Source organism: Phaseolus vulgaris, chromosome 6, assembly GCF_000499845.2.
Source record: "Phaseolus vulgaris cultivar G19833 chromosome 6, P. vulgaris v2.0, whole genome shotgun sequence".
NCBI classification, from domain to species: Eukaryota; Viridiplantae; Streptophyta; class Magnoliopsida; order Fabales; family Fabaceae; genus Phaseolus; species Phaseolus vulgaris.
Genome location: NC_023754.2, coordinates 28,876,545 through 28,902,807, shown reverse-complemented (window position 1 = coordinate 28,902,807; position 26,263 = coordinate 28,876,545). Strand labels below are relative to the sequence as shown.

The 26,263-nt window shown below is 33.7% G+C and overlaps 4 protein-coding genes across 4 annotated transcripts; 2 read left to right on the top strand and 2 right to left on the bottom strand.

The window, feature by feature from the left end:
• The first annotated feature begins 213 nt into the window (after positions 1-213).
• Positions 214-5,805, top strand: LOC137832610 (COP1-interacting protein 7). The gene is made up of 9 exons (XM_068640857.1): positions 214-668; positions 775-951; positions 1,643-1,770; positions 1,978-2,030; positions 2,113-2,162; positions 2,257-2,409; positions 2,965-3,194; positions 3,424-5,156; positions 5,279-5,805. The coding sequence occupies exons 1-9, from the start codon at positions 604-606 to the stop codon at positions 5,492-5,494; spliced, it is 2,805 nt and encodes a 934-aa protein (XP_068496958.1). The 5' UTR covers positions 214-603; the 3' UTR covers positions 5,495-5,805.
• A 991-nt stretch (positions 5,806-6,796) lies between these two features.
• On the top strand, positions 6,797-10,575 carry LOC137832609 (uncharacterized protein At4g04980-like). The gene is made up of 10 exons (XM_068640856.1): positions 6,797-6,985; positions 7,313-7,412; positions 7,557-7,745; positions 7,853-7,948; positions 8,041-8,167; positions 8,241-9,225; positions 9,330-9,495; positions 9,600-9,764; positions 9,862-10,014; positions 10,123-10,575. The coding sequence occupies exons 2-10, from the start codon at positions 7,347-7,349 to the stop codon at positions 10,321-10,323; spliced, it is 2,148 nt and encodes a 715-aa protein (XP_068496957.1). The 5' UTR covers positions 6,797-6,985; positions 7,313-7,346; the 3' UTR covers positions 10,324-10,575.
• Positions 10,576-14,353: 3,778 nt separating this feature from the next.
• LOC137833579 (polyphenol oxidase A1, chloroplastic-like) lies at positions 14,354-14,954 on the bottom strand. The gene is made up of 2 exons (XM_068641920.1): positions 14,813-14,954; positions 14,354-14,547 (listed from the first exon to the last, which is right to left on the bottom strand). The coding sequence occupies exons 1-2, from the start codon at positions 14,952-14,954 to the stop codon at positions 14,354-14,356; spliced, it is 336 nt and encodes a 111-aa protein (XP_068498021.1).
• Positions 14,955-21,675: 6,721 nt separating this feature from the next.
• Positions 21,676-23,661, bottom strand: LOC137832608 (polyphenol oxidase, chloroplastic-like). The gene is given in 2 exon segments (XM_068640854.1): positions 21,676-21,882; positions 21,885-23,661. Coding segments are annotated over 2 exon segments (1,800 nt in total). The 5' UTR covers positions 23,608-23,661; the 3' UTR covers positions 21,676-21,805.
• Positions 23,662-26,263: the final 2,602 nt, after the last annotated feature.

Below are 26,263 nucleotides of genomic sequence, written 5' to 3'. Positions count from 1 at the left end.
CACTCGGATAGGTGTACAGTAATAATGACGGACATTGTTCCTTGGGATGCGTGTTATTTATATTTTTTAATGGACTTAACTGATTGGGCCTGATTAGTGGAATATATCACACTTATGGTTGCATATGTAATTATTGATGGTAGTTTAGTTTCACTGATCTTGATTTGAACATTAATGGTTATATGTGTCGATCTTCTTAACCTCTCGATCGGTTAGAGCGTCCAAGATACTCGGTCGGCTATGCCAGTACAAAAATTAAACTTATTAAAGAATAAAGGAAAAATATAGCAACTTATTAACCTTTCTTCACACTCTTTGATAACATTTTGATGAGTTTATCTTAGTTGATTTTTGTGAGTGAAAAGAAAGGAGTTAGATACGCAGACAAAGCAGAAGGTGTCGCTATGGCATGTGATGAGGGCGTTGAAATCCTATAATATTATTGCCCCACTTCGCACTCCATGTGCCATGCTGCACTGCATTCCCCTCCTCTCTCCCAAACCCTTTCTCTCACATTCACACAACAACAACTAACGTTCTTCTTCTTCTTCTTCTTCTTGTTCTTCTTCACTTCACGAAACATCCATTCCCTTATGCTCTCACATGGCTTCCAATTCCAAGGCCATTTTGGATTATGCTTTGTTTCAACTCACTCCCACCAGAACCAGGTCACCCTCAACCCTTTCTTTTTCCTTGTTATTTGCTCTAAACAACTCTTACTGGGTGCTTTTCTTTTGCATCTGTGGTTGCTTAATGTTCTTTTTTCTTTTGCAGATGTGAGTTGTTAGTCTTTTGTGGAGGTGCTAATCAGAAAATAGCTTCTGGGTTGTTTGAGCCTTTCGTTTCTCATCTCAAATTCGTCAGAGATGAGATCTCCAAAGGTGGATACTCCATTAAGCTTCTGCCTCCCTCCAACTCTGCCTTCTGGTTCACCAGAGCCACCTTTGAGAGGTGATTGCTGCTTCTATCGATTTTTTACGTTATCTTTTTTGGCCTCTATAAGTGATTATTATCAATCTCTTCTTTCATCTCAACAACTTTCCTAATGTTTTCCAATCAAAATTGAAGATCCCGTGAATCAATACCTTAATAATTGAAGCCTGTAATGTGACATAATTGAATGGGAATGGTATGTAAAGAACTTTTAAATTTTTATCACACAATTAGTACAAGGGGTAATCATTTTCCACTCAGATTACTACCATGGATATATACTTCTTCATGGACCTCTGCAGCGCCAATGATAATAGAGGTCACTTTTTGTTTGTCCCTACTAATTATTATTTTATTTGACACCCATCAACTTGTTTAGTTAAAGTACATGATATTGTCAAATCAGTGATTGATTAACAAATTGCAGCTCTTGAATGATAGCTCGTGATTTAATAATCGATTTAGTTTACGTGGTTTTTATAAATTTAGGGAAGAATTTTTTTGGGGGTGGGAGTTATTGAAAACTAGGACTCAGTTAATAGAGGAAGGACTCTGGAAATTATAAAAAAACTCAGGATTTTCTGTATTTTTATCTCGTGTTCCTCCTTTCAGGATCCACATTCATCCAATTTAAGATTTATGATGCTGATTTTGCTCACTTCAGTTTTTGTCTTCTCTCTTTCCTTTTGGGGTGGGGTGTATTTTGCAGATTTGTGCGTTTTGTCAGCACACCGGCTATTCTGGAGAGGTTTGTTAGCCTTGAAAACGAAATTCTTCAGATTGAAAGTTCATTTCAAGCTAATGCTTTATCGATGTCCAATGCAACTCCTGATGAAGGTACGGTTGGAAGCTGCATCTTAAACATGTTTTATGGATATTGCTGCATGAATTGCTCAGTGTTAGGTGCTATAGTTAAATTTCAACAGCTGTACTTATTAAGTCAAACGACCATGAGGGAATGAAGTATGTGCGCATAATATTCACACCTAATCATCCGTTGCTTAATTGGAACTATTTTCTTACTAAAATTTTATTGTGTATTAGGAATCGTGCCACAAAACAATGGCAACACAAGGAGGTTAAGTGATTCTGCGAAGGTACTTAATTTCTTAAAGAAATGTTAGAATTACTTAATAATCTCTGATTTATTTTCTTAATTTACATTTTGTTTTGTTTCAGTTAAATGATGTACTCGAAGGTGTTGAGATCAAAGAAGAGGAAAGCTCAAAGTAACTGTCTCTCTCTTCAATGGTTTCTGCTGATGAAATGTTATTTTTATTTTTAAAAGAATTTCCTAACACTTCCTATTGCTATAATGGTAAGGGCTTCCCTGCATCGTCTATTGGAATCTCGAATAGCACTACTCCGGAAGGAGCAAGCAATGGCTTATTCACGTGGTCTTGTTGCTGGATTTGAAATTGACAGCATTGATGATCTCATATACTTCGCAAATGCATTTGGAGCAATCCGATTAAGGTATGAACTGGAACTAGTTCTTACTTGTACACCGTCAAAGGGAAACTTTAGTCAATTCAATTCTTACTCATAACATCAATGCTATTTTTCCTGCCTGTTTTTGTAAAGTGAGTTTATTTTCCTCAAAAGAACTTTCCCCTGCTTTGCCTGACTTAAAATTATTTTAACAATTGACCCTACTTTGTAGATTGTGAAATTTCACTTGTCTAAGGGGATCCTTCTTTTTGCTATGGAGGTTCAACTACCTTTGGATGTCAGTTCTCTCATTCCTTATTTTTCCAAGGATCATTGAGAAATGAGAACCTATTCTTGTGAATATTTTAGTTTCCTTTAAACTCTAACTGTCATCCTGTATGTCACACGTACTAATGGACTATGCCATACCACCATATCAGACTAGGGAAATTTCTGCAAAACGTACCTGTTTTCTTACTATGAGATATGATAAATCATTTAAAACTAGTAACCTATGGTTGTGGACTGGGAGATCTTGCCTCATTGACATAAGACCTTTAGCTTCAAAATCAACTCAGTCTTGATATTCAATGTATGTAGGGAAGCCTGCATTAATTTTAAGGAATTATGGAAGAAAAAGCATGCAGATGATCTTTGGATAAAAGAAGTAGCTGCTATGCAGTCAAGCTTGCCACCGGCACTCTCATTGTCTGGATCATCAGGAATTATACTGGCAAATGATATAACCGCCAATGACCAGAATAGCGTTGCTTCTGGTGACGGAAATGTACTTTCTGAAACATCAAATTCTACTTCAAACAAAAAAGAAGGTAATTTTTTCAACCCTTCCTTTTCCTTTACCTAGTCTATATTATGTATTTAGAAATTTACAGAAACCTTCACCTCCAAATCAAATCTCAGAAATTTAAATTTGATAATCAGAAATCTGCTTACATAATGATGTCTGCTGGATGTCATAAAGCCATATTAAAGAGAGGATATAGATATCATTTACAAGCCATACAATGTTTATTTAATATCAATGAATGTCATGTGCAGATGTGAACCTGGCTACTCCAGATCAGAAACCTTCACAAACAGCAAATGTTCATATGCCAATGCCCTGGCCTTACAATGTGCCTCCGTATATGTATAATCTTTCGCAAATGCCTTCGTACCAAGGATATCCTATGAATAATATGCAGACTGTTCCTCCTTACCTTCTACAGAATTTGCAATGGTCTTCTGACCCGGGAGTGAATCAGAAACCATCATCAACCAAAAAGGATAAATCCCATAAGAAAAGGGCAGATGAATATGAAGAAGACCAGCAGTCAGAGTCCAGTGATCCTGATTCTGGGAGCGAATCTGATTCAGATAAACAGAATTACTCCAGTCACTCTTCGAAGGATGATGTGAAGAGGAGAAAGAACAGAAGAAAGTCATCTGGAACAGTTGTGATTCGTAATATCAACTACATCACTCCAAAAAGGAGAAATGGAAATGAGGACGGAGGCTCTGACGAATCTTTAGAAGATGATGATGTCATAGATGAACAAATGATCAAACAAAAGGTCGGTGTTGCACTTGAATCTTTGCACAAGGTCCATAAAGGTGAAAAACACGCTAATGGAAAAAAAGCAGCAGCCGGGCACAAGGTAACTAAATCAAGTGATGCGACTGAGGAGGATCTCACTGAAAACTTGAGTGATGCATCCCACGGAGGAAACAATAATGAGAACTGGAGTGCATTTCAGAACCTTTTGAAGATAGATGAGGGTACTGGAATTGATGGATCAGAAAGGATGAAGTCAATTGATGTCCAGGATGAGCATTTTACGGTGAGAAACTCAGAAGAAACAATGCCGTATGCTGCTAGTTCAACTCCAAACTTGGATTTCAAAGAAGTTCTCAAGAATCCTAAAGTTCCAAATGACTCCTTTATTGTGAGTCGGAGAGATGGAGGAAATGAAGGCGGATCCAAGCTGGATGAGTATGTAGACAACTGTGGTCCAGTTACAAAGAGCAGGGACAATGTGGGTGAAGAAATAGTGCTGTCTCATAGATCAAAAGAACCAGGAAATAAATACGGTGATCCATTATCTACTTTTGCTGCCGACTCATTACAAACAAAGGGCAGAACATCAGATGATTGGTTTATTCTTGAAAATTTGGAAAAGATGAGGAGCCCCGATCCCGCAATTGTGTCTGCAGCGTTTGATGGTGATTTCACTTCTCCAGTGAATGGTCATTCCCATTCCGAGAAAAGAAGTGAAAGAACTCTCATTGATGATTCCTTCATGATTCAGGGTCAATTAGTAGATAACGATCTTTCTGGCTCCCAATGGAAGAGGGACTTGAGTATGGTTGCAGATCTAACTGTTGCCAACAAGCCTGAAAGTGATGCAGCTTCTTCAAATGAGAAGCGTGCATTATCAAAGAACCAGGAGCCTAACGACCTCTTTGTAGTTCTACAACGTGATTCTGGATTTGATTCTGTTGAGGGCTCACGGACAATGGACTATGAAATTGACTTTTCTTTAGCAGAAACTGATAGAAGATCCTCCTCCTTTGACCATTCTCATGACAAGTTGAATGACAACCTTCCTGCTAGTCCTGTGAAAACCAATGTGAGCAAAAGCAAGGTTTCTGGATCAAGAAGTTCAGAAAAGGATGAGAAATCAAAATCCTCGCGCAGTTCCTTCGGAAAGGGCAAGCCTGAAATAATTCCCAGGGCCAGAAAGCCATCTCTCCCGAATAGGCCTATTGTTCAGAAGAGCAAAAGGGAACAGGTATCGTGATTTTTCCATTGTTCAGTAGCATTGTTATCTTTTGAAGATGCTTTGTTCACCTAATTCTTTTAACATAGCATGTATTAATCCTAACTCTTAATGATGCTTATGACGGTAAACAGGAAGATGAGACGAGGAAGAAGATGGAAGAATTGCGGAATGAACGTCAGAGGAGAATTGCTGAAAGAACTGCATCCTCTGGTCTTGCTCGAGGTGTGCCCAAGAAAGACCAAGTTGAAGGTAAAACAACAAGGGTTTCTCCTAAGAGTGACAAGAACAAGACTCAACCTGCGAGAGAGACAAACAGAATCAGTTCTGTCAATGTCAGGGGAATTTAGCAAAACTCGTGAGTTCGATGTGGATGCAGATTTTATAAGCTACATGGTAAAGTGTATTTAAATAAGCGATGATTAAAATGAAATGAATAGTTTCGTTTTTTATAAAGTGTAAGTTATTGCATGTTTTGTTTTGTCTCACGGTTGTATATCAATAGATTCTTTATCGATTGTAGATGAAAACTTGTCATAAAGGTTTTGTTGGATAAATAGATATTCAAGTTTAATAGGTTGTGTGGATTGTATATCCCGGCATTCTTTGTTCTATGTAATGTATGAAACCTTTATGAATAATTCTATTCTTTTGCAAATAATTCTGAATTTATTTTTCTGTCTGATTCTTTGTCATTATGATACCACTAGGAAAAAGAAAGTGAACAAAATTCACAACTTATTTCTGCAATGTTTTTAGTTATATCATTAATATTCAAATCTGTATCTCAACTAAATATAAAAATATTTCATTGGGTATAAACATGAAGAGATCTATGAAGTTGAATTAAAAGTCTTTTCAATAATATTTTTTAGCAAATTTTAGTATTATTTCAGAATGAGTTTGTGAAATTTAACTCTACAAGATTAATTTTAGTAAAAGTTGCCTTTGTCATGTTTATTTTGGGACTTTACCTTGAAGAACAATTTGAGTTTTTCTCTTCAATAGCGTATATTGTTTGAGTTCTCCATCCTTTTGGACATAAATTAAAAAGATAGAAGCTTATTTTAAAAGTAGTTTATTTTTTTTTTAAAGTTAGTGTTGCAGTATATAAACGAAGTTTCTACTTTCATATCAAACTAGTCTAGAAGCATTTCGAGAATTTCGGTGAATAAAAAATTGAAGACAAAAGAAGATTTTGATTTAAACTCAAAGATCGTTGCCACGTGCTTACAAGTAAAGAGAAAAAAAAATATTAGTTCCTTTTCATACGATACACTCAAAATTAGAAATCAAATAGTGAAAGAATCAGTAGTTTTAAGGCGAGGGTTTATTATAGAGTTGGGGCAAAATTATATAAAACTGGACGGACAAATTGCTAATTATGGAGAACCAAAATTATATAAAACTGCTTTGTTACAGTATCAGTTTGTACCTAACTCACTCAGAACCAATGTTAAGTAGTTTGTTAAAACTTAAAAGTGGGAACTCAACAAAATTATTGAGTTGATTAAACATAGAAAAATCGAAGAGACATGTGAAAGGGTCGAAGCTGTTTAATATTGTCTTGTTTTTAGCAATGAGCCTGCCCATAATATACTTTACAATGTTACAGGAAATTATTAGTTACAACCTCACCTATACTTTACACTGCTATTCTGTTTACTGTTTTAGTGCTCAACACAACTACTTATATATTTACTTCAACTTTTCTGTGTATCTCTCAGTTCCTAAACGATCACTTTCCTTGTCGCGTAGTAGTTTACTATGAGAACACGGCATAAACTCCAACACAATGGCTGAAAGCAACTCCATCAAATCCAAAACATAGGACTGAAAAGGTACTTATTTTTCATCCTAGCTCTCTCACGTTTGACAATTTTCTATTAGAATTCACATTATTTAATGATGATGCTCCACCATTAGGTCTAACCTCCTTATTGCATGCATGTCGCTTATTTTTTTATTATAATGTCAATTTGAAAGTTCATTTCTGGATATTTTATTTCTTCGCAACAAAGGTTTGAATTCTGTAGCAAATTATTCTGTAGTTTTTTTGGTCTTTTAATACCTTCAATGGACTTTCATTTTGAGCTGAACATGTCAGCTTGTTTATACACACTTTGTGAAGTTGTGGCTCGCACATCACAATGTTTTTTTTAATTCAGGTTTTCAAGTCAATATAAGCAAACCTACTAAGCCATGTCTAACGTGAGATTATGTGGTTTGATGCCATTTCGCTTTGGACGAAAGGCCTGTCTTTTTGAGGTAAGATTCTGGCCTTCTGACAAAGCAATTCCCAATGGTTTTGTCATTGTATTTTGCATGGCTTGGTTTGTTCCATGCTTAAATTTGGAATTGTTATACTGTCATAACTCCTTTCATTCATGATACACAATTTATCATGTTCAGTCAATGAAAAGCTCAACGACGTCCAAGAAGCCTTCTATGGCTCATAATGAAGGGAAGGGAGGGTCAATTGAGTGGTCATTTGTTGGTGCAGACCAATTGATATCAATGATGAAGGTCCATAAGAAGATCTTTGTCTTTAGGGATATCATGGACCTTGCTCCTATCAATACTTCTGCTTCCTTGCTTGAGGTATTTCATCTTTCTGAACTATGTTATGGCTTTGCCTGAAAAATGTAAATAAATAAATAAATAAACATGACTTTGCCTCCCTTTGCTTTTCATCTGTCATATTTTAGATGGTTATTACAACCTTGGAAGATCTTCAAAGGCTTTACCCGGGGATCATACCAAGCAAAAAAGTGTCAAATATAAAAAACAAGCCTATAAATGAGGTTTTCAACTTGCAGCACTTGAAAGTGTCTTAATTAAAGTTACTTCATAAATTTGTATCCTAGAATGCTAAATGTAGAAAGTTTTCTGCTAGGGTCTTGCCTACTTCTGCGAGGCTTTAGAGTCTCTTGGAGAATCTTGGATGATTAACAATGATTCTATGGAAAAACACAGCTATGAGTTACCAGCGTGTAAAGATAACACCAATATGAAGCAACTGGGTACATCATATTTCACAATTTCTGTCCTGTCTCAGTTGAATTTCAGTTAATTGTTATTTTATTTGTTTCGCAGGTGAAACTATGTCGACCACACTTGATTGTTTGATTAAGATTGCTAGTGAGAAGTTTGATATTATGGAAGAAGATGACCCAAAAAAAGTTCTACCTTACAACTCCTTTTCAGATATGAATTATTCCCCTGTCACACCAAAATCTGTCCTTCCAGAATCCATGACCCCAGCATATTCTAGTACCATTCCACTTTGGTCTCCAAGAGCTGTGGAAAAGCTGAACCCAATTGATTTAAAGCGTTTATCTTACCACATGTCATCACCACGCATGCAAACCCACAAGATAAAGAAGGAACCAACTATGAACATGGAAATAATAGATCCAAAAGTTGAAAACCCAGAAAACAAAATATCACAAGATATAGTTCTTCCCTCGGGCACTACTAGTGATCATGGAGAAACATATGATAATCCTCAAGCAAAGGAAGATGTGGAGAAACTTTCAGTATCTCCCAAACCATTACAAACACCTACTCTGCAACAAAAAGCACAAGGGTCGGTAGCATCACCGTCATCTCCACTAACACCTCCACCACCCCCACCACCTCCACCCTCACCCCTTCCGACAACATGCACTATCCCACCACCACCTCCAACATCATCACCACCAGTGCTGCAACCAAATAGGGCACTACCCCCGCCGCCACCACTACCTTTGAGCTCAAGTTTAGCACTAGTACCACCACCTCCCCCACCAATTCCCTTTAAATCTGGACCAGCTCCGGCACCTCCACCATCAATGCCACGTGGAAGCGGAGCTGCTGCTCCACCACCACCTCCACCTGGAGCAGGGAGATGCTTGCGGCCAAAGGCAACTACCAAACTGAAAAGGTCAACACAATTAGGCAACCTGTATAGAACTCTCAAGGGAAAAGTGGAAGGATCCAACATCAAAGGCAAATCATCCGGTGGGAGAACCAATGCAATTGGAGCAGGAACTAGTGGGAAACTAGGAATGGCTGATGCTCTAGCAGAGATGACAAAAAGGTATACGTTTTTAGACACTCCATTGGCTTGCTTTTAAGCCTTGAAACCAGATTTCTCACCACTTTCTTTTGTTATTTTTTACTTCAATTTTTGGTTTTTACTAGATCATCTTACTTCCAACAAATAGAAGAAGATGTTCAGAGGTACACAAAACAGATCATAGAACTGAGATCAGCTATTACCAATTTCAAGACAAAGGATATGATAGAACTTGTTAAGTTCCACAAAGATGTTGAATCCGTTCTTGAGAATCTAACTGATGAGTCACAAGTGAGTTTAGAAACCCCATTCATCTCCATTCAAGTTAATGCACTGCCATGTATTATTTTGCTTGTTCTTTCGATACCATGATACAAAACTCCATTGCTATGTAGGTCCTATCTAGATTTGAAGGCTTTCCCTCGAAGAAGTTAGAAGCTATAAGAATGGCAACCGCACTTTATCTTAGGTTGGATTCAATTCTTACTGAGCTTCAAAATTGGAATATAGTGACTCCTGTTGGCCAGTTCCTTGACAAGGCTGAACGTTATTTCAATAAGGTGATTCTCAATCTTTTGGTTTATTATCCCCTCATTCATGACATTGATTCTTTTAATGTATCTACATTCGTTTCTAACTTGCAACACCAACATACAGATAAAAACAGAATTAGATTCAATGGAGCGAACCAAGGATGAAGAATCCAAGAAATTCAAAAGCCACAACATCGAATTCGACTTCAACATCCTTATAAAAATCAAAGAAGCCATAGTGGATGTTTCCTCCAATTGCATGGAACTAGCAATAAAGGTCACACAACAACAACAATCACAAACAAACCCTATTTAGTTTTGATGATTCCACCTTAGGACATTTAGTATGATTGACTTGATGTGTATTTGCTTGAACTGAATGCAGGAGAGGCGCAGTGATGCCGCCACCAGAGTTTCAGGATCAAACATTAGTGATGGAAAAAGAAAAGAACATGGTAAGTTGCTTTGGAGGACTTTCCAGTTCGCATTTCGAGTCTACACTTTTGCTGGTGGACATGATGATCGTGCTGACAAACTCACAAGAGAATTGGCTAAGGAAATAGAGAGTGACCCGAACCAGCCATGACCTTCCACAAGATTTCTTATAAAGCATGTCACATGCTTCATACTACAATCACCATTTTTTGTCATGGACAACTTAGACGTAGCTCCATAGATGCCTTGCTGTTATTCTCTTATGAAAATCACAGTTTCACTTTTCTGAAATGTACAATTAGACAAAGTATGAACTTTAAAATAAGAGGATAAAATGTTTATATATTTCAAAATAAGAAGACGAAAGTCACGAATTGAATAAAATGGAAGGATTGAAATCACAGTTAAGCTACATTTTTATTGCACAGATCATTAAAGTAAAATTCTAGTTTTTGTCGGAGAACATGAATACCTATTCAATTGTTTGTAACTTTTTTTTTTCACTCAGGAAGCCCCAAATCATTGTTTGACCAAAAGAAAACAAAAAACTGGTTTTTTGTTCTTGTCATGAGAGAAAAAAAATTGTTGGGTTAAACAGAGCTATCTCTCAATATTACATCACTAATCCTATCACACAATTTTTCTATTTTCTCTTTCGTGTCTTATTATGGTTGTAAAAAAATTATACAAAACTATCGTATAAAAAATCTCTTTTAAAAATGTACCACTGTTGATACAATGTTTATTTTTTAAAAATAATTATATTTATTATTTGAAGAAATTAATCTTTCCAAAATAAGCTTTAAAAATTGAAATTTTAATGTGAATACTTTATAAAATATTATAAGAGTTATTATCATTATAAAAAAGTTTATATATGCTTTGTACTCTGAAGCATTATTGTTGTGTACTATTGTACTTTCTGTACTACATGTACTGCAGAGTGGAATTTGCCACATATATATATATATACATATATGTATATATGTATATACATATATATATATATACATATATGTATATATGTATATACATATATATATATATACATATATGTATATATATATATATATGTATGTATATGTTTTGTAGTAGCATTTCACTCACAACCAGCAACCTCAATTTCTTATTTTGTAGCAGTTTAGTTCAGAGTACTACATTTTCTCCTAACTTTGAGAGCATGGGTAACTTCTATTTTCTGGGTATTCCAGGTTTCTTCTGATCCTTTGTCCTAAAATCCTAAAATAGTGTCTGTTTCTTCTTGAGGTGTTTGTTGAGGAAAGAGAAAGGGTTTGTTGGGAACGGTACGAGAAATAGAAGATTCCCATGTTCTCACGGTTAGCAGAAAACGGGATGTCAGTGGAAGATGCCAAGATTAATGCGGAGGTGCAAAAACAAAAAGCTAACAGGCCTTCGGTAGTTGGGCTCTACAAAATAGAGAACAGCCCTTTGGGTTTTTTTTATGCTACCCTTCTCTTCGCACAACCCTGCGATTTCTTCCTCCACCTCCATACAAGATGTGAAATGCAACTTTGCCCTTTTTTTCATCTTCTCATAACATTTCAAACTCCATAATTTAAAATATAATTTTGTATTGTGAATTCTAAATTTTGAAAATTATTTTCCAAATCAAAAAATACATTACAAACTCTAGAATTGGGATTCAAAAATACTTTCGAATTCTATAATTCAAAATAGGTAAGATATTTTGAAACCTAAAAAATATCTTCTGAATTTTAAAATTAAAAAAATACTCCAAATTCTAGAATTTAGAATATATTTTCTGGGTTTTGGGTTTGAAAATATTGAACTCAGAAATTTGGAAATAATTTGAGTTTTTAACTTTTGTGTTTAAAAAGTATTTTCAAACCACAAAATAGATTCTGAAGTCTAGAATTTGAAATTTGAAATTCTAAAATTCAGAAGGTATATCAATTATATAATTCAAAAGTGAGAAAAAAAGTATACACCTTTTGTCCTATGATAATTTTGGAATTAAAAAAAATATGGAAATACTGAAAGAAACTTTGGAGGTGGATGAAGAAATTCCCCACAACCCTTTTTATAGCAAATGAGTGAGGAAGGGAAAGAAAAAAAGTATTCTCTAAATCAACATCAGAAATGGTCCAACAAGCAACCAAATTGTGATCCTTTCATAAATTTTGTGAGCCACACGTATAAATTAATAAATTAATGCTTTTCTCTTCAAAATTACCATTCAGATTAAATGGTCTGCTACTTGGTTATAGTTTCAAATTTGCTACTTTAATATTCAACAAAATTGCACTAGGTCATTTTTAAGTGCAGTTATGATCAGTTAGTGTCGTGCAGGGTTCAATTAGGTAATCCATATTTTATTTGAAGAGTTTCTTATGAATATTATATTTATTTTAGTTTGAGTATTGCTTAAGAAGGTTAAGTTTCAGATTGAATTCCTACACCTTTTAAAATTCTTATAGATAGATCTATATACATATAGTTTAAAATCATACATGAGTTTTCATGACTTCATCTTCTTTAAAAAAAAAAGTATAGTTTCTTACTAAAAGATGAATAACTTCGGAAAAAATTGAATTTATATAAAAATTCATATATGTACTTTTCAAATATTAGAAACATATGTAAAATATTTCAATAATGAGATTATGTGTACTGCAATTTAGATTTGAATCCCCCTTATCTTCTAAACTCAAGAAACTTTGTGGTTTAAAACAAATATGAACTAATTTTAAAGAAAAAATAATAATTAATTATTATATTAACAAAATTAATTTTTTTTTATAAACTAAAGTAGTTAATTAATACAAATATATAAGAGGATTTTTATAGGGTAAGTCTCTTAAACTGTCTCAAGTGCATTATCCTTAATACGAGAAAATCATGAAATAGAAACCAATATTTACATATCAAAATAATTAGTTGCAATTGTAACTAAATTAGAGACTATTTTATAAACTAAAAAAAATATGGTTTCTAAATTAGTTTCTATTATTGTTGAATAGTTTCTAAATTTGTATCTAATTTGCAACCAAGGTTTTAACTACCAATTATTTAACCTTGATTGCTAATTAGATACCAATTTAGAAATTATTGAAGGGTAATAGAAACTTTTATTAGCATGGGTCAAAAAGGGACATTAGCTATAATAAATGGACGCAAAAGTGTAATTATCATTAAAATTTGGAAGCTAATATGTTCGACATAAAAATAGTGGCAGGTGTGTGGGACACAAGTGATGTGTTTTTTGAGTAGGCGTATCCTACATGCTACCCACACAAAATTATATTTTATATTGTTTATTCAAAGAAGCTTGGGCTTAGACAACGGACTGGCCACACAATTTTTAAACAAGTGTGGGTTTAACCTTCATAATTTTATTACATATTTAAATTTAATTTGAAATATATATATATATATATATATATTATGTTTGCGTGAGCTTAACCTACAAAATTTTAAATTTTTATTATTATTTATTATTTATAGTTTCAGTTGTGACCGTTTGACCCACGCAATTTTTTCTTTCTTTTTTTTAGTTTATGTCGATATAATCACGCTTACCCACGTTTTATATTTTTTATTATTTTTAATAATGAAGTCTTAGTGAACACTATTTAGGGTTCCTAGCATCACCTTCACTTTCTTTTGTAGCTAATTTTACTTGTTGGTGTAGTGATTCTTATACACAACATTAACTAGAAAGCGAAATTCATAATAAATCTTTTATTTATTTTGAAATGTGATTACATTAAATGTTTGTTTATACATATTGTTTTATCCATGTTGAAATGGTTTTTTTTTTCTTTTTTGTATTGTTGGAGTAATCTAAGACAGTTACGTGAACCTTAATCAGCACGATCCCTTGTCTATAAGAGAAGAAAAATGATTTGTTGACACCCCATTTTTCCTTTGCTCCAAATTACACCTTCTTTTAAGTGTTGGATTACTTATGTGATAGGGGTATTTTTGTAAAATAATAGGCATAAGATGGATGTAATTTGGAGCATTGAGTGTCAAATTATCACTACTCACTCATAAGAGAAATGTACGAGGTCATTTAGTCACCGAAAACTTGAATAATTTATTGGTGAAAATCCTATCGTAAACTTCGCAGGAGCATCGAAATTAAGGATCACGCATAGATTTTATTCAAACTTTTTGAATCCCAACTAACATCATCGTCACTTCAAAAACTCTATCTTGATTCCTCCAACCATGACATGCCCCTTCCCACACTTAGGCACCAAAGTCACCAATACATGCTCGTAACCTTCAGCATCCAAATCCTCCAACAATTCCGTTATTCCAAGCTTTAACTTCGTCTTCATCTTAGTGTGTTTGTGTTTATGCTTATGAGGCACGTTCACAAAGCTCCCTGTAAATTCTATTAAGGAAATAATAATTATCAAAATTATATGCATTATTGTACGATATTCTATCCAATTAAATGCAATTAATTTAATAATGAGAGAATCTCATTATTAGTATCACTTCCTAATTAGATTGTAATTTGGAGAGAGAAATTTCCTATATATTTCCTAGACATGAAGTGATGTAACCATACACATAAGAATAAAAAACATCTCTTCTTTTTACCATTTTTTATCATTTTCTTATAAATTCAGCCTTACTTGGCTCACCTGCCACATCGTCTTCATCATAAATATACACATCAAACTTCACACCCAAATCTCTCTCAAACTCAATCGCTTCTATCACCAACACCTTCTCCTTCTCTTCCTTTTCCTTCTCATTTTTATTCTTCTTTGGTCTTTTCACCATGGTGCTTACACTTACACTGAATCCAAAACCACAGGAAACTTTGTATTTTGGGAAGTCTCAGCAGCCAACGCTCTACCAGCACCAAAATAATTCATTGCAATTGTTCTTCGAAGACGTGGTTTAGGCTTAGGTTCTAACCACGGAACATCATCTTCTTGATAAATATATCCAAGCTTTCTAGTATCAAGACAATCTTTCACCTTCACACGAACTAGCTTTTTGTTCTCATCATAGAAAACAAAACCTATAAGAAAATGATAAAAAATGGTAAGAAGCTAGTTTTACTTACTTTGAGTGGTGCATTGATCCTAATGCTTGTATGTTTTCAATAAAGTGAGCTTTTATAAGAGTTACTCCTTCGGTTGGGTTGTTTGTTATTTTAAGCTTCTGTTGTTCGGTGCATTGATCCTAATGCTTGTATGTTTTCAATAAAGTGAGCTTTTATAAGAGTTACTCCTTCGGTTGGGTTGTTTGTTATTTTAAGCTTCTGTTGTTCGTTGCAAAGAGATTGTATTGGGTTTGGTTTTGAGTTTGTACGGGTTAGATTTGAATTTGTACGAGTTAGTTTTGAATTGGTACGGGTTAGTCTTGAAAGTAAACGGGTTGTACGGGTTTTTAGTGGTAGATTTGTTTGTGTCTCTATTTGTTGGTTTGGGAGACCAGAGAAATTGTCTCATATTTTTTAGGTATGTATAAGGGTTGAACCCTCCTGTTATTCAATCATTTTTGCTGATAAAAAAAAATATATCGTACAATATTGCATACAATAATTGCATATAATTTGATATTATTATTTCTTTAATACTCCCCTCAAGTTGGTAAGTGAAGATCATGAACTTCCAACTTGTGTGTCGTAGCGTCAAAATATCTGCAAGCTGATACTGTGTCGGTACATATGAAAGACTAATTATCCCAACTTGTAATTTTTCTAGCACAATGTGGCAGTCTATAGTTTTGTGCGTTCATGAAATACCACGTTTCTTCTGTCAAACACCAAGCCCTCTTCTTTGTGCTTTTCTGCTTCACCACCCTTTGTGCCTTTGCATGACACTCTTAGCTTTGCAACTTTTGGGGCATTCAAATTCTGATTTCTGAACAAGCTGATGGAAGAGAAGTGGTTTGAAATGGAAAAGTGTGGAGGATATAGGGAAGCCATTAACATAGCTAGATGAATTTTGGTGGTATTGTTGTGGGCTTAGAGATTGAGAAATAATCTCTCTCATTTTATAACTAAGTTATGTGAGCTGCTTTAATTATGCTCTCTTGGTTAAATGGAAGTGGCGTCTTATGAGTGAAGAAAGAGGGATATGAAAAGAAGTTTTACACTCTAAGTATGGTCATGAGAGTGTGCAAACACACACTCCTATAAAACATCAGTCTAGGTGGTGGAAAGATTTACTAAAGGTATGTAGTGTAGAAGGTATGACGGGATGGTTTCAAAAAGCAATAGGGTGGAAAATAGGAGCAGGTGACAAAGCAAGATTATGGGAAGATTCATGGTATAATAATAATAACATTTTCAAGTGTGTGTATCCCAGGTTATACTCGATGTCACTAGATCAAGGGCTAAAAGTGGGAGAAGTTGGTGAGTGGGTTGGTTCAGTGTGGCAGTGGAACTTAAGATGGAGGTGTGATGGATTTGTATGGGAAACATCCTTACGAGAAGAACTGATGACATCTTTAAATAACGTCAAGTTAAATAGGAATGAGAAGGACAAGTTGGTGTGGGAGGGTCAGGATTTCTCGGTCAAGTATGCATATGATTCGTATGGGAATGGGACTTATGGGAAACATTCTTACGAGAAGAACTGATGACATCTTTAAATAACGTCAAGTTAAATAGGAATGAGAAGGACAAGTTGGTGTGGGAGGGTCAGGATTTCTTGGTCAAGTATGCATATGATTGCATCATAAATAGTAATCGAGGTTGTAATAATGTCAATTCGCTTCTTAATCAACTATGGATGCTAAAGCCTATCCGAATGTTCTAACTGTAGCATGGAGGGCCTTACTGAACAGATTACCGACACAAGAGAATTTATCGAAAATGGGTGTTTTAATAAACACATTGGTGTGCGCCCTGTGTTAGGACGGGGTAGAATCATCTCAACATCTATTTCTGGAATGTCAGTGTGCACAAAAGATATGAAACAATTGTTACAGATGGATAGTGCAACACAAAGACTTGAAAAACCACTTTAAAAGCTTTACTTTAGATCACATCAATTCAAAACAAAACCTTGTATGGAAATGAGTATGGACGGCCATAGTATGGAGTATCTGGGAACAAAGAAATAGAGTAGTATTTAAGCAAGGTAAAGTTGATGTCGAGGAAATATTTCATTTGGCGCAACTCAAATCTTGGTTATGGCTTAAGTATAGAAAGAAAAATTTCATGCACTCCTTTACAGAGTGGATTATGAACCCTAATTTGTGCATTAAGAGTTGCTCTTAAAGAGAATGGTGGGTGGGATTGAGGAATAGAGTAAGGAGTTGTTGGAGTGGGTTAATCTTCTGGGGGAAGGGGTAGCAAAGGAAGTATAGAAGGGGTTGGAAAAGAGTATAATGTCTGTAATGTTAAAACTGGGTTAAAATCTGGTTAATAGCTAGGTTGGGAGCATCACACATGGCTAAAACCAATGATAGTGATGTGTTTAATCTAGTTTTGCCAACTGACATCGTCTTAGCTAAAGGCTAAGAAAGGGTGTTCTGTTATGCAGGTTGTGACGGTTCGAAAGAGGGGGACTATGAAGCAAAATGAAGCCGAACAAAGTAAAAGGGTGTGGAGTGGATGACTATAGATATCCATATATGGATCAGAAAAGTGTCGAATGGTAAGCTAAATGGATATCTGAATCAAGCCATGGAATTAAAATTATGTAGTAGTGATAAAGGCCCAAGATGGAACTATTGAGGTTGAAACTTGTTTGTAAGGGTGGTGGTCCCGGGACTGAATTGAATATAAATCACCAATATGATGATTATGTTGAAGCTAGTCTAGTTTGGTTGATAGGTAGAAAATGTAAATTTGTGTAGTTGCGCATGTTGGAAAACCATAGAGAAAATGAAGGTGTAGTATGGTGGGTGTGGGAAAATAATAACATTCTTAGATTATGTAAGACATTCATCACAAATTGATTGTTGTGCAGGAAAGGGTAGACTATATATGTGGAGAAAAGTCCTATGGAATAGAAGGGGTAAACAAAAATTCTACAGAGCAAAAACAGGATGATGAGCAAAACTATATGTGAATCAATTTTAGAGGTGTTAGTTATGTACTTGTAATCAATTTGCTCTACCTGTTTGTTGTAGGCTTTTGTATAAGGGTTGAAACACCAAAAATATCTCTTTAATTAAATTCAATCATTGCTGATAATTTTTTTTTTTTTGACTATTTTCTTCTCTTTCGTGATCAAAATAAGATAAATCTATGGAGATTAACGTGACGTCAATTAATAATCACGTGGATGGAGATCAACTATAGTGTTATTTTTTTATTATTTATGCAAAGTAATTTCCATTGCTGTGCCAGTTTCTATAATCTTCCCTGACGAATTCAAATTACAGACGAACGAAATAATAAATAATAACGATGATGACCAAACTTTAATATGACGTATAATACATGGTTCTATTTGTATTTTTTATTATTGTTTTGCATGTGGTATGAAATTTTGGATACTCTGCATGATCAATCAAGAGACACCAATTTTCCATGAAATAGTGTGCAAATGTCACAACTCCAGAACATTTTATCTTCTTTGCGTAACCAGCTTGCTTTAATAACTATTAGACCATCTATACAATGCAATTATGTGAGTGAGGGTTATGGGTTAATTCCAACAACCTTGAAGTTAATTGACATACTCTCATGAATACCGTGAGTGCAAAGGCAAAGGGTAAAAGAAGATGAACAGTAAAAAAAATAAGAGAAAAACTGAATATGCAGTTTTATTGAGTGAGTCGTTTTACACGTTTTTCACACTCTGCCTCTTTCATGAGCAAAGGAATATATGGCTGCTTCTTCCTGCACCTCCATACCTTCTTCTCTCACCTCCATAGATTTTCGTATTTCTGGATTATATAATCTGGAAGTTATTTTTCAAATTTGTAATTAGCTTCTGGATTATATAATCCGGAAGTCTTTTTTCATATGCATGATTACTTTCCGGATTACATAATCTGGAAGTCTTTTTTAACTTCCGGATTATGTAATCTAGAAGTCTTTTTTCAAATGCGTTTCCGGATTATATAATCCGGAAGTTATTCTATGGGGGTGGCACAAGAAGGATAAAAATGTATTTTCATGTTGTGTATGGAGGTGCCAGAAGAAGATATGGAAGTGCAGGAAGAAACAGTCGGAATATATAGACAAAAAGGAAGAGAGAAAAGGGCTCCGTTCAACTAAGAAATGAAAAAGCCCAAAGAAAAAAAAACGGAAAACATAAAAAAAGTTGTCCGAATTTATGTTTAATATTTTTATGTGTAGCTTGTGCGGGAAAAAAGATGAGACTTCTTTTCATCCGCTTTTCTGTTGTTGCTTCACTTGGTTAGTGTGGAGTCGCGGTAATGCGTGGTTAGAGTTGAAGTCGGTTGATTCTTTTAACCCTCATTCTCATTTCTTGCAGTTTAGCGTGTGTAATGCACCTAATTCTGTTAATTTGGTAATGAGAAATGTTTGGATTGCGGTAATTAGCGAGATCTGATGTGTTAGAAACAAAGTCATATTTAATGGTGGAGTGACATACTATGCAGAGACTTTCTCTCTGGCTCAATTGAAGGTTTGATATTGAATTTTCTTTAAAATTTCATCTGTTTGTTTTTCTTATTTAGATTGACCATGAACCTATGGTTTGCCATTATTCAATTTATATTTGGTTCTAGATTGTCAACTTTCTGATTTTGAGGTTTATTGCTTTAGAGTAGTTTGATTGGTTTTAAAGTAGTTTTAATATTTTATTAGCCGACTATAATTGATGAGTTGTATGAGAATTGGTTCATGATCCATATATATTTATTTATTGTTGCTGAAAATATATATATATATATATATATATTAATAAAATAATATTTTGTATTATATAGTATTATAAGGTATGTAGTTAAATTTAAATTTTTTGTAATTTACTATTTATTATGTTCCAAAATATGGGAAGACGTACACCTCTGTATTTCCTAATTAAAGCTTTGTAATGGTGAAGTGGTACCCTTTTAATTTGTCCACAGTTATTATCTTTTATATTCCAAACTACTAATCATCGTGAACCAGGGACAGTGGTCTATATCCTTTTGTGATCAAGCATACCCTAATGGATTCAAATACTTAAAGCATCGCAGGTGGAAACTGACTTATTAAATAAAACATATCAGAGACACTGAGAATATCAAAGTAACTTAAGCAACTAAACCCATAAAAAACGACACCATATCTATATTAATCACGTCTAAAACCTAAAAGGGAAAATCACATCTACCCCAATTAAAGATCCATAGTTAATATCTATTGTTTTTGTGTCTGAAAGTTAATCTTCATATTGATTAATTGGATAAAATACTCCACTGTAAAAGGTGGGAGTGAACTCAAACCACTCTAGCAGACACTTTTGGCAATAATTTCTTCTGTTACTAGTTAAATATTTTATCAGGTTTTAAAAAATTAAATTAGTTAATTTATTGTACAGTATTAAATGTATGTTTTACAAAGTTCCTGGCATTAACGAGCTTTTTTTTTATTATAATAACAAATATTTCTATTATTTGTAATTTTTTTATTCTTTCTCAACATTAATACATTTATTTTTTAAATTTATTTGGTTGTAAATGTTAATAATTAAAGTAATATTTTTTTTATACAAAATATAGTTATTCTACTTTCAAAGAAACTAAAACATTAATTTATCATGTATAAATTTCTGAGAGGAATTTTCTTGGGATACAACTATAGTCACAATGGATACTTGGGAAATTGTAGTAGATAAGAAGAAGATAAAGTCTTTCTTTTGAGCTCACATGCTTATATTCTAGAATTTGACTAAATGGATGGATTTTGGATTTTTTTATAGATAATTTGATTAATGTATTAATATCCTGATTTTTTAAAAAAAATTTATGCTTATCTGAATTATATGTGAATATGGTTATGTTTTAGTGATTTTAACATGAGTTGAGATATCCAAGTACTTATATTTATTATATTTTTATTATTGATTAAAAAAATGTATAGATTTCGAAAAAACACTGGAGATAGTTAATATAATATAGACTATGAGTGGTGATATGGTAACAAAGAGTAAAAAACATCCACTTAACAAACTATTAAAATAATATTTTAATCATTTTTAATTTAATTTTTAATTTAAAATATAATTATATTATTATAATATGATGTCATGTATATATTTTTTACTGTATCTAGTGTTAAATAAAATATTTCTTTCCTATAGGCTATATTAAAGACTTGACCAGATAGGTACAAGTTGTTTATACCTTGGGAAATTTTTCCATGGTAGACTGAGGATGTCGATTACTATACATACCTATGTAAATATTTGAAATTATAAATAACATTTTTATGTGTTTTTTATTTTGTTAACACAAACAAATATATTCGATAAGTATGTAAGCAAGAAAGATAAGATTTATTTTTGAAGCATTTTATCCTTAATTGAAGATTTTTTATCGTTGATACATGGGTTAAATGATTATAAATTGAACGAGAATGTTTACAAACATTTTTATAATTATTTGAAACAAAATTTATTAAAGATTTACAAGAAAACAGTAAGAAATGGAAACTAAAGAAAGAGATAAAAGTGTTTAGATATTCCAATCCTGATTTTGTTGAATATTTTTCAATCTGAAATGAGCTCAATTTTGATGTTTGTGATTTTGACAAGTCCTTTCCCATACCTGGGAACAAGCGTCAACTAACACTGTCATCATCGTCAGCTTCCAACTCCTCTAACAAATCCGTAAGTCCCAGCCTCAAACAAGTTTTCATACTCTTGTTTTTGTGCTTGTGCGTATGAGCCACACTCACAAAACTTCCTGCAAATTCTGTATTATCTGGTCGAATGACCTTATCATCTTCGTCATTAACAAACACATCAAATTTCACAGGTGTGTTTCTATCAAACTCAATCCCTTCGATCACCAAAACCTCTTCCTCCTCTTCCTTCGCCTTCTTGCTCCTCGACTTCTTCGGCCTTTGAACCCTTGTGCTCACAACTGAATCCAACACCAGTGGGAACTTCACATTCCTTGAAGTCTCAGCGGCACGTGCTGCACCAACACCAAAATTTTGTGTCACTGCTACCTTCCGAGCCCTTGACTTAACCGGTGTGGGCCTGGAGTTTAACCATGGAACGTCAACATCTTGGTAAACATACCCTAGTTTTGTGGTGTCAAGGCAATCCTTGACCTTCACACGCACAAGGTTCTTATCCTCATCGTAGAAGAGAAGCCCAGATTCTAACCAATCCGAGTCACTGAAATCCCTTCTTTTCCCACCAAGTGTTTTCCATATGGACCACATCCTATCTATATTGGAATGATGAGAGAAGAAAATGGGGTCTCTTGCAGCCGAATAGAAAGTTCCCATGTTCTCAATGTTGGGCTGGTCGATATCACCGGTCCATACATGAACAGGTCCATGTGGAACGTTCTCTACGGATCCACCACCCGGGTCGGGTTCATCTCCAGCACGGTAAGCATTTCCAAGGAACAGTCTAGGAGTTTTCCCATTAGACACAACTTGCCTATACATTATGGTAAGGTTGGAGGAGATTTTTCCATCGGCATCAGGATCCTCAATGTCGAAGTCAAGGTCAACGAGTGTTGGAGGTTGATGATTAGAATTGCGAAGAGGATCATAGAGAGGTGATTTAGGGTCTGCATAAATGGAAGGAAGTTGCATGCCCTTGGGAGCATCCCAGTTCCAAAACGGGAGGGCGAAGGTTGGGTCGTTGATCAAGCTCCCCAAGATTCTTTCGTAGAAATAGAGATACCATCGATGGAAGGGAAAGAAGAGCCAAGAGTTGTGGACTTGGAGATCAAGGTCAGGGAACCCAACTTGGTGATATGCACCGTCACAATAAGCACAGTGGACGTTGGCTTGCTGCATGAAACTACGTGGGTCATTGGATGGGAGTTTTTTCATTAGGTCAAGAGCTTTTTTGTATTTGGCTAGGTAGTCATCAGTGACCAAATGTGCTGCTGGTCTGACACGTAAGGGTTGGTTAGAGGGAGGGAACTTGAAATCAATGATTTTGGAAGATGGGGGGCAACAATTGATGGGTTTTACACCTTCGGCTAGGTCTGGTGGACCACATGTGGTTAGATCGGGAGGTAAAACCGGAGCTGCAAAAGCAAAAGGGTTGTTGTTGAGAGTAACAGCTCCACAAAGCCCTCCTAGGCCAAGTAGAACGTTCCTCCTGTTTTCTACAATATGTGGGAGTTGTTCTTCAGAAGGGTTTGGTGTTTGATGATTCGGATTTCCTCTGCATGTCACTCTGGGAATGTGATTGTGCTTTGGCTTTCTAGTTTTAGCTGATTGGAATTGTGAAAATGGATGCAAGGAAGAAGGGGGAGTGATGGAGTTGGGAGAGACGTTATTAACTGAGGAAACAAAAGAAAGATAAGAGATAGAAGCCATTTTCTATCATAAAAAACCACACCTTCTCTACCCTTTTATAATGAACTACTCATGAAGAACTTTCTTGAGATTTCGTAAACTTTTTGAACTCCAAAGCAAATTTTTGGTAACGAGGGCAGAAAAAATAGGTTGACGTTCGTGGTTAAAATTGGTGGTTGATAATAGTTGAATTTAACACCAACGTGTGCAATTTGAGCTCTAGCTTGTACTGGTTTGGGGACCTCATTGATTCAGATTTAGTAGGCATCTATGTAAAATCCATGTACACATATTCAAATCATGAAGGTTTTGCACGCAAACTCCAACTAATCGTGGAACGAATATTCAAATTACCATGCATGCATGAACCAATATGTAATTGAAATAATTATGTTTCAAAATATTAAGAACTGAAATTAGATTAATTCAATTTTAATTTTATAAAATATTAGATTTAAAGTTTACTTTTTTTTAATATAATATCAGAATTATTCAAACTATATTTTTCTTATTTGTATTGTTCAAAGTTTCCTTTGCCAATACAATGGGATGGTTGAAGAGACTAATTTTAGCGAGTGTTTATGTTGAATTTATTGTGTCATCGGTTATTACATCGTTATTGGATTATCCATAAATATGTAATCTCAAATACAAATTGGTTGGTATGAAGGATAGAAAATAAATTGAAGATCTCGACAAAAATATTAATAGTATATAAATGAGGGTAAATCTTAAGTATTATATTCGCTTTTTAATATAAAATATTATATTTTATTTGAAAACATGAATTGTTTTGAGATATTTAGCAGCAATATTTGTCCTTAGTCTTATGCATAGAGAGAAAATCCAACTCGGCGGCTTGAATGGGACTCTGATATAAGCAATCTGTGTTTTCTATTTGAATTTGGATTGATTGATAAAGAAATGAAATTTGGATTCTAAGAACACCAATCTTACAATGCAGCATGCACCTGTGCTTTGCTGTTACCATAGATTAGCAAGTTTGGCACGTGGATTGACTTTCTGTTCAAATATTTTTAATTTATTTCCATTCACACACATATAACTATAACAACTTATTCTTCATTTTCCTTCTTTTTACGAGATACAAAAGACTTATTTCCTGTAATTATTAAATTAAAAAAATTAAAACAATAACTCTCTTAAAATTATTATTAAAATAATTTCATCTTATATATACTTGCGTTTTAGACTTATCTTCTTAATGAATTCATATTTTAAAAACTATGTCAACTCGCCTTTTCATTTTTTGTGGATGGTTAAGATTAAAAAATTAAATAAATAAAGTATTTAATTCATAACTTCAAATTTTAAAATTAATTTTTAGGTACGAATAATTTCATAATAATTAATGAACATATGTTTAATTAATAATGATAAAATAACTAAGAATAAAATATGTTTTTCAGATAACACGTATTGTATGTTTTCAATTTTAGTATAATAATAACAAATTAATTAATCTTCGTACAAAAATTTAATTTTGTTTAGTTTTAACTCCATCAAATAATTATTTCGTTAAACATTACTGTGATATGGTCACATAAAAAAATAATAATATGAAAATATTATTGATATCACTTAGTTTTACTTTCATTGGTTAACCAGTGAGGTAATTATTTATGAAGAAAAGATATTACCGCACGAAGAAGATAAGTGTTCCATTAATGGGTCTTGATTTTTGTTAGTGTTCCAGCTCTGATATACTCAAATATAGTTTAGGTGTTGAGTTTAAGACACATTTGGGAGCAATTTTGGAAGTTTTATTAGGTTTGTTTAAAACTCTCTTTCAACTTTTAAAGTCGTTTGTAGGTATAGTTAAATCAGGAAATAACATAGAAAATATGAGAAATTTGAGTTATTAAGAATTTACAAATAAAATATAGAAATGTTGATATATATTTAAGACTTTATTCAAGCAAATAAATATGTGTAACATATTTATAAGTCTAACAACTTCAGCTTTAATAAATATAAAAGATGAAACAAATATGTATTCTAAAATAATTGTATTAAGTATATCACAAATTAAAAATTAACATTTATCTTATTATAAAAACTTTTAATCTACAGATAAACTTCAATTATATAGTATAAGTTAAAAATAATTGTACAGTGAAAAATATGTACTACATACTAGTGATATAGATTATAAGTGGAACAAAATTATCTCTTTTTAACAATGAGTTAATGTACTAGATGTCATAAAACCACAAACTAATACAATATACTATATCAGGTATCTAACTCTTCTCATCCGTTTAAAAATTAATTTTAATCCACTTATGCATATATGAAATGGGTCTATTTGACAATATCTTTGTGCTTTGTTATGATAATAAACAAAAACCAAGATCAAATACTTATTTTTAATTTGTATTACGAAGTTGACTTTAAACCTAACTCAACCTCATAAAACCGGTTTATGAGGTTGAGGTTTGCACTCACTTATATACAATGAAAGAAGACTATAATCTCTATTCGACGTAAGATAGACTCGAAATAACTCTGATACCATATTAAGAAGTGGACTTTAAGCTTAACTCAACCTCATAATTTATTTTTATTTATTTGACATATTCTTAATTTGTTTACTAATAATTCATATAATTTTGATTTATAATTATAATTGATTCTACCATCATTCTTAATTTTA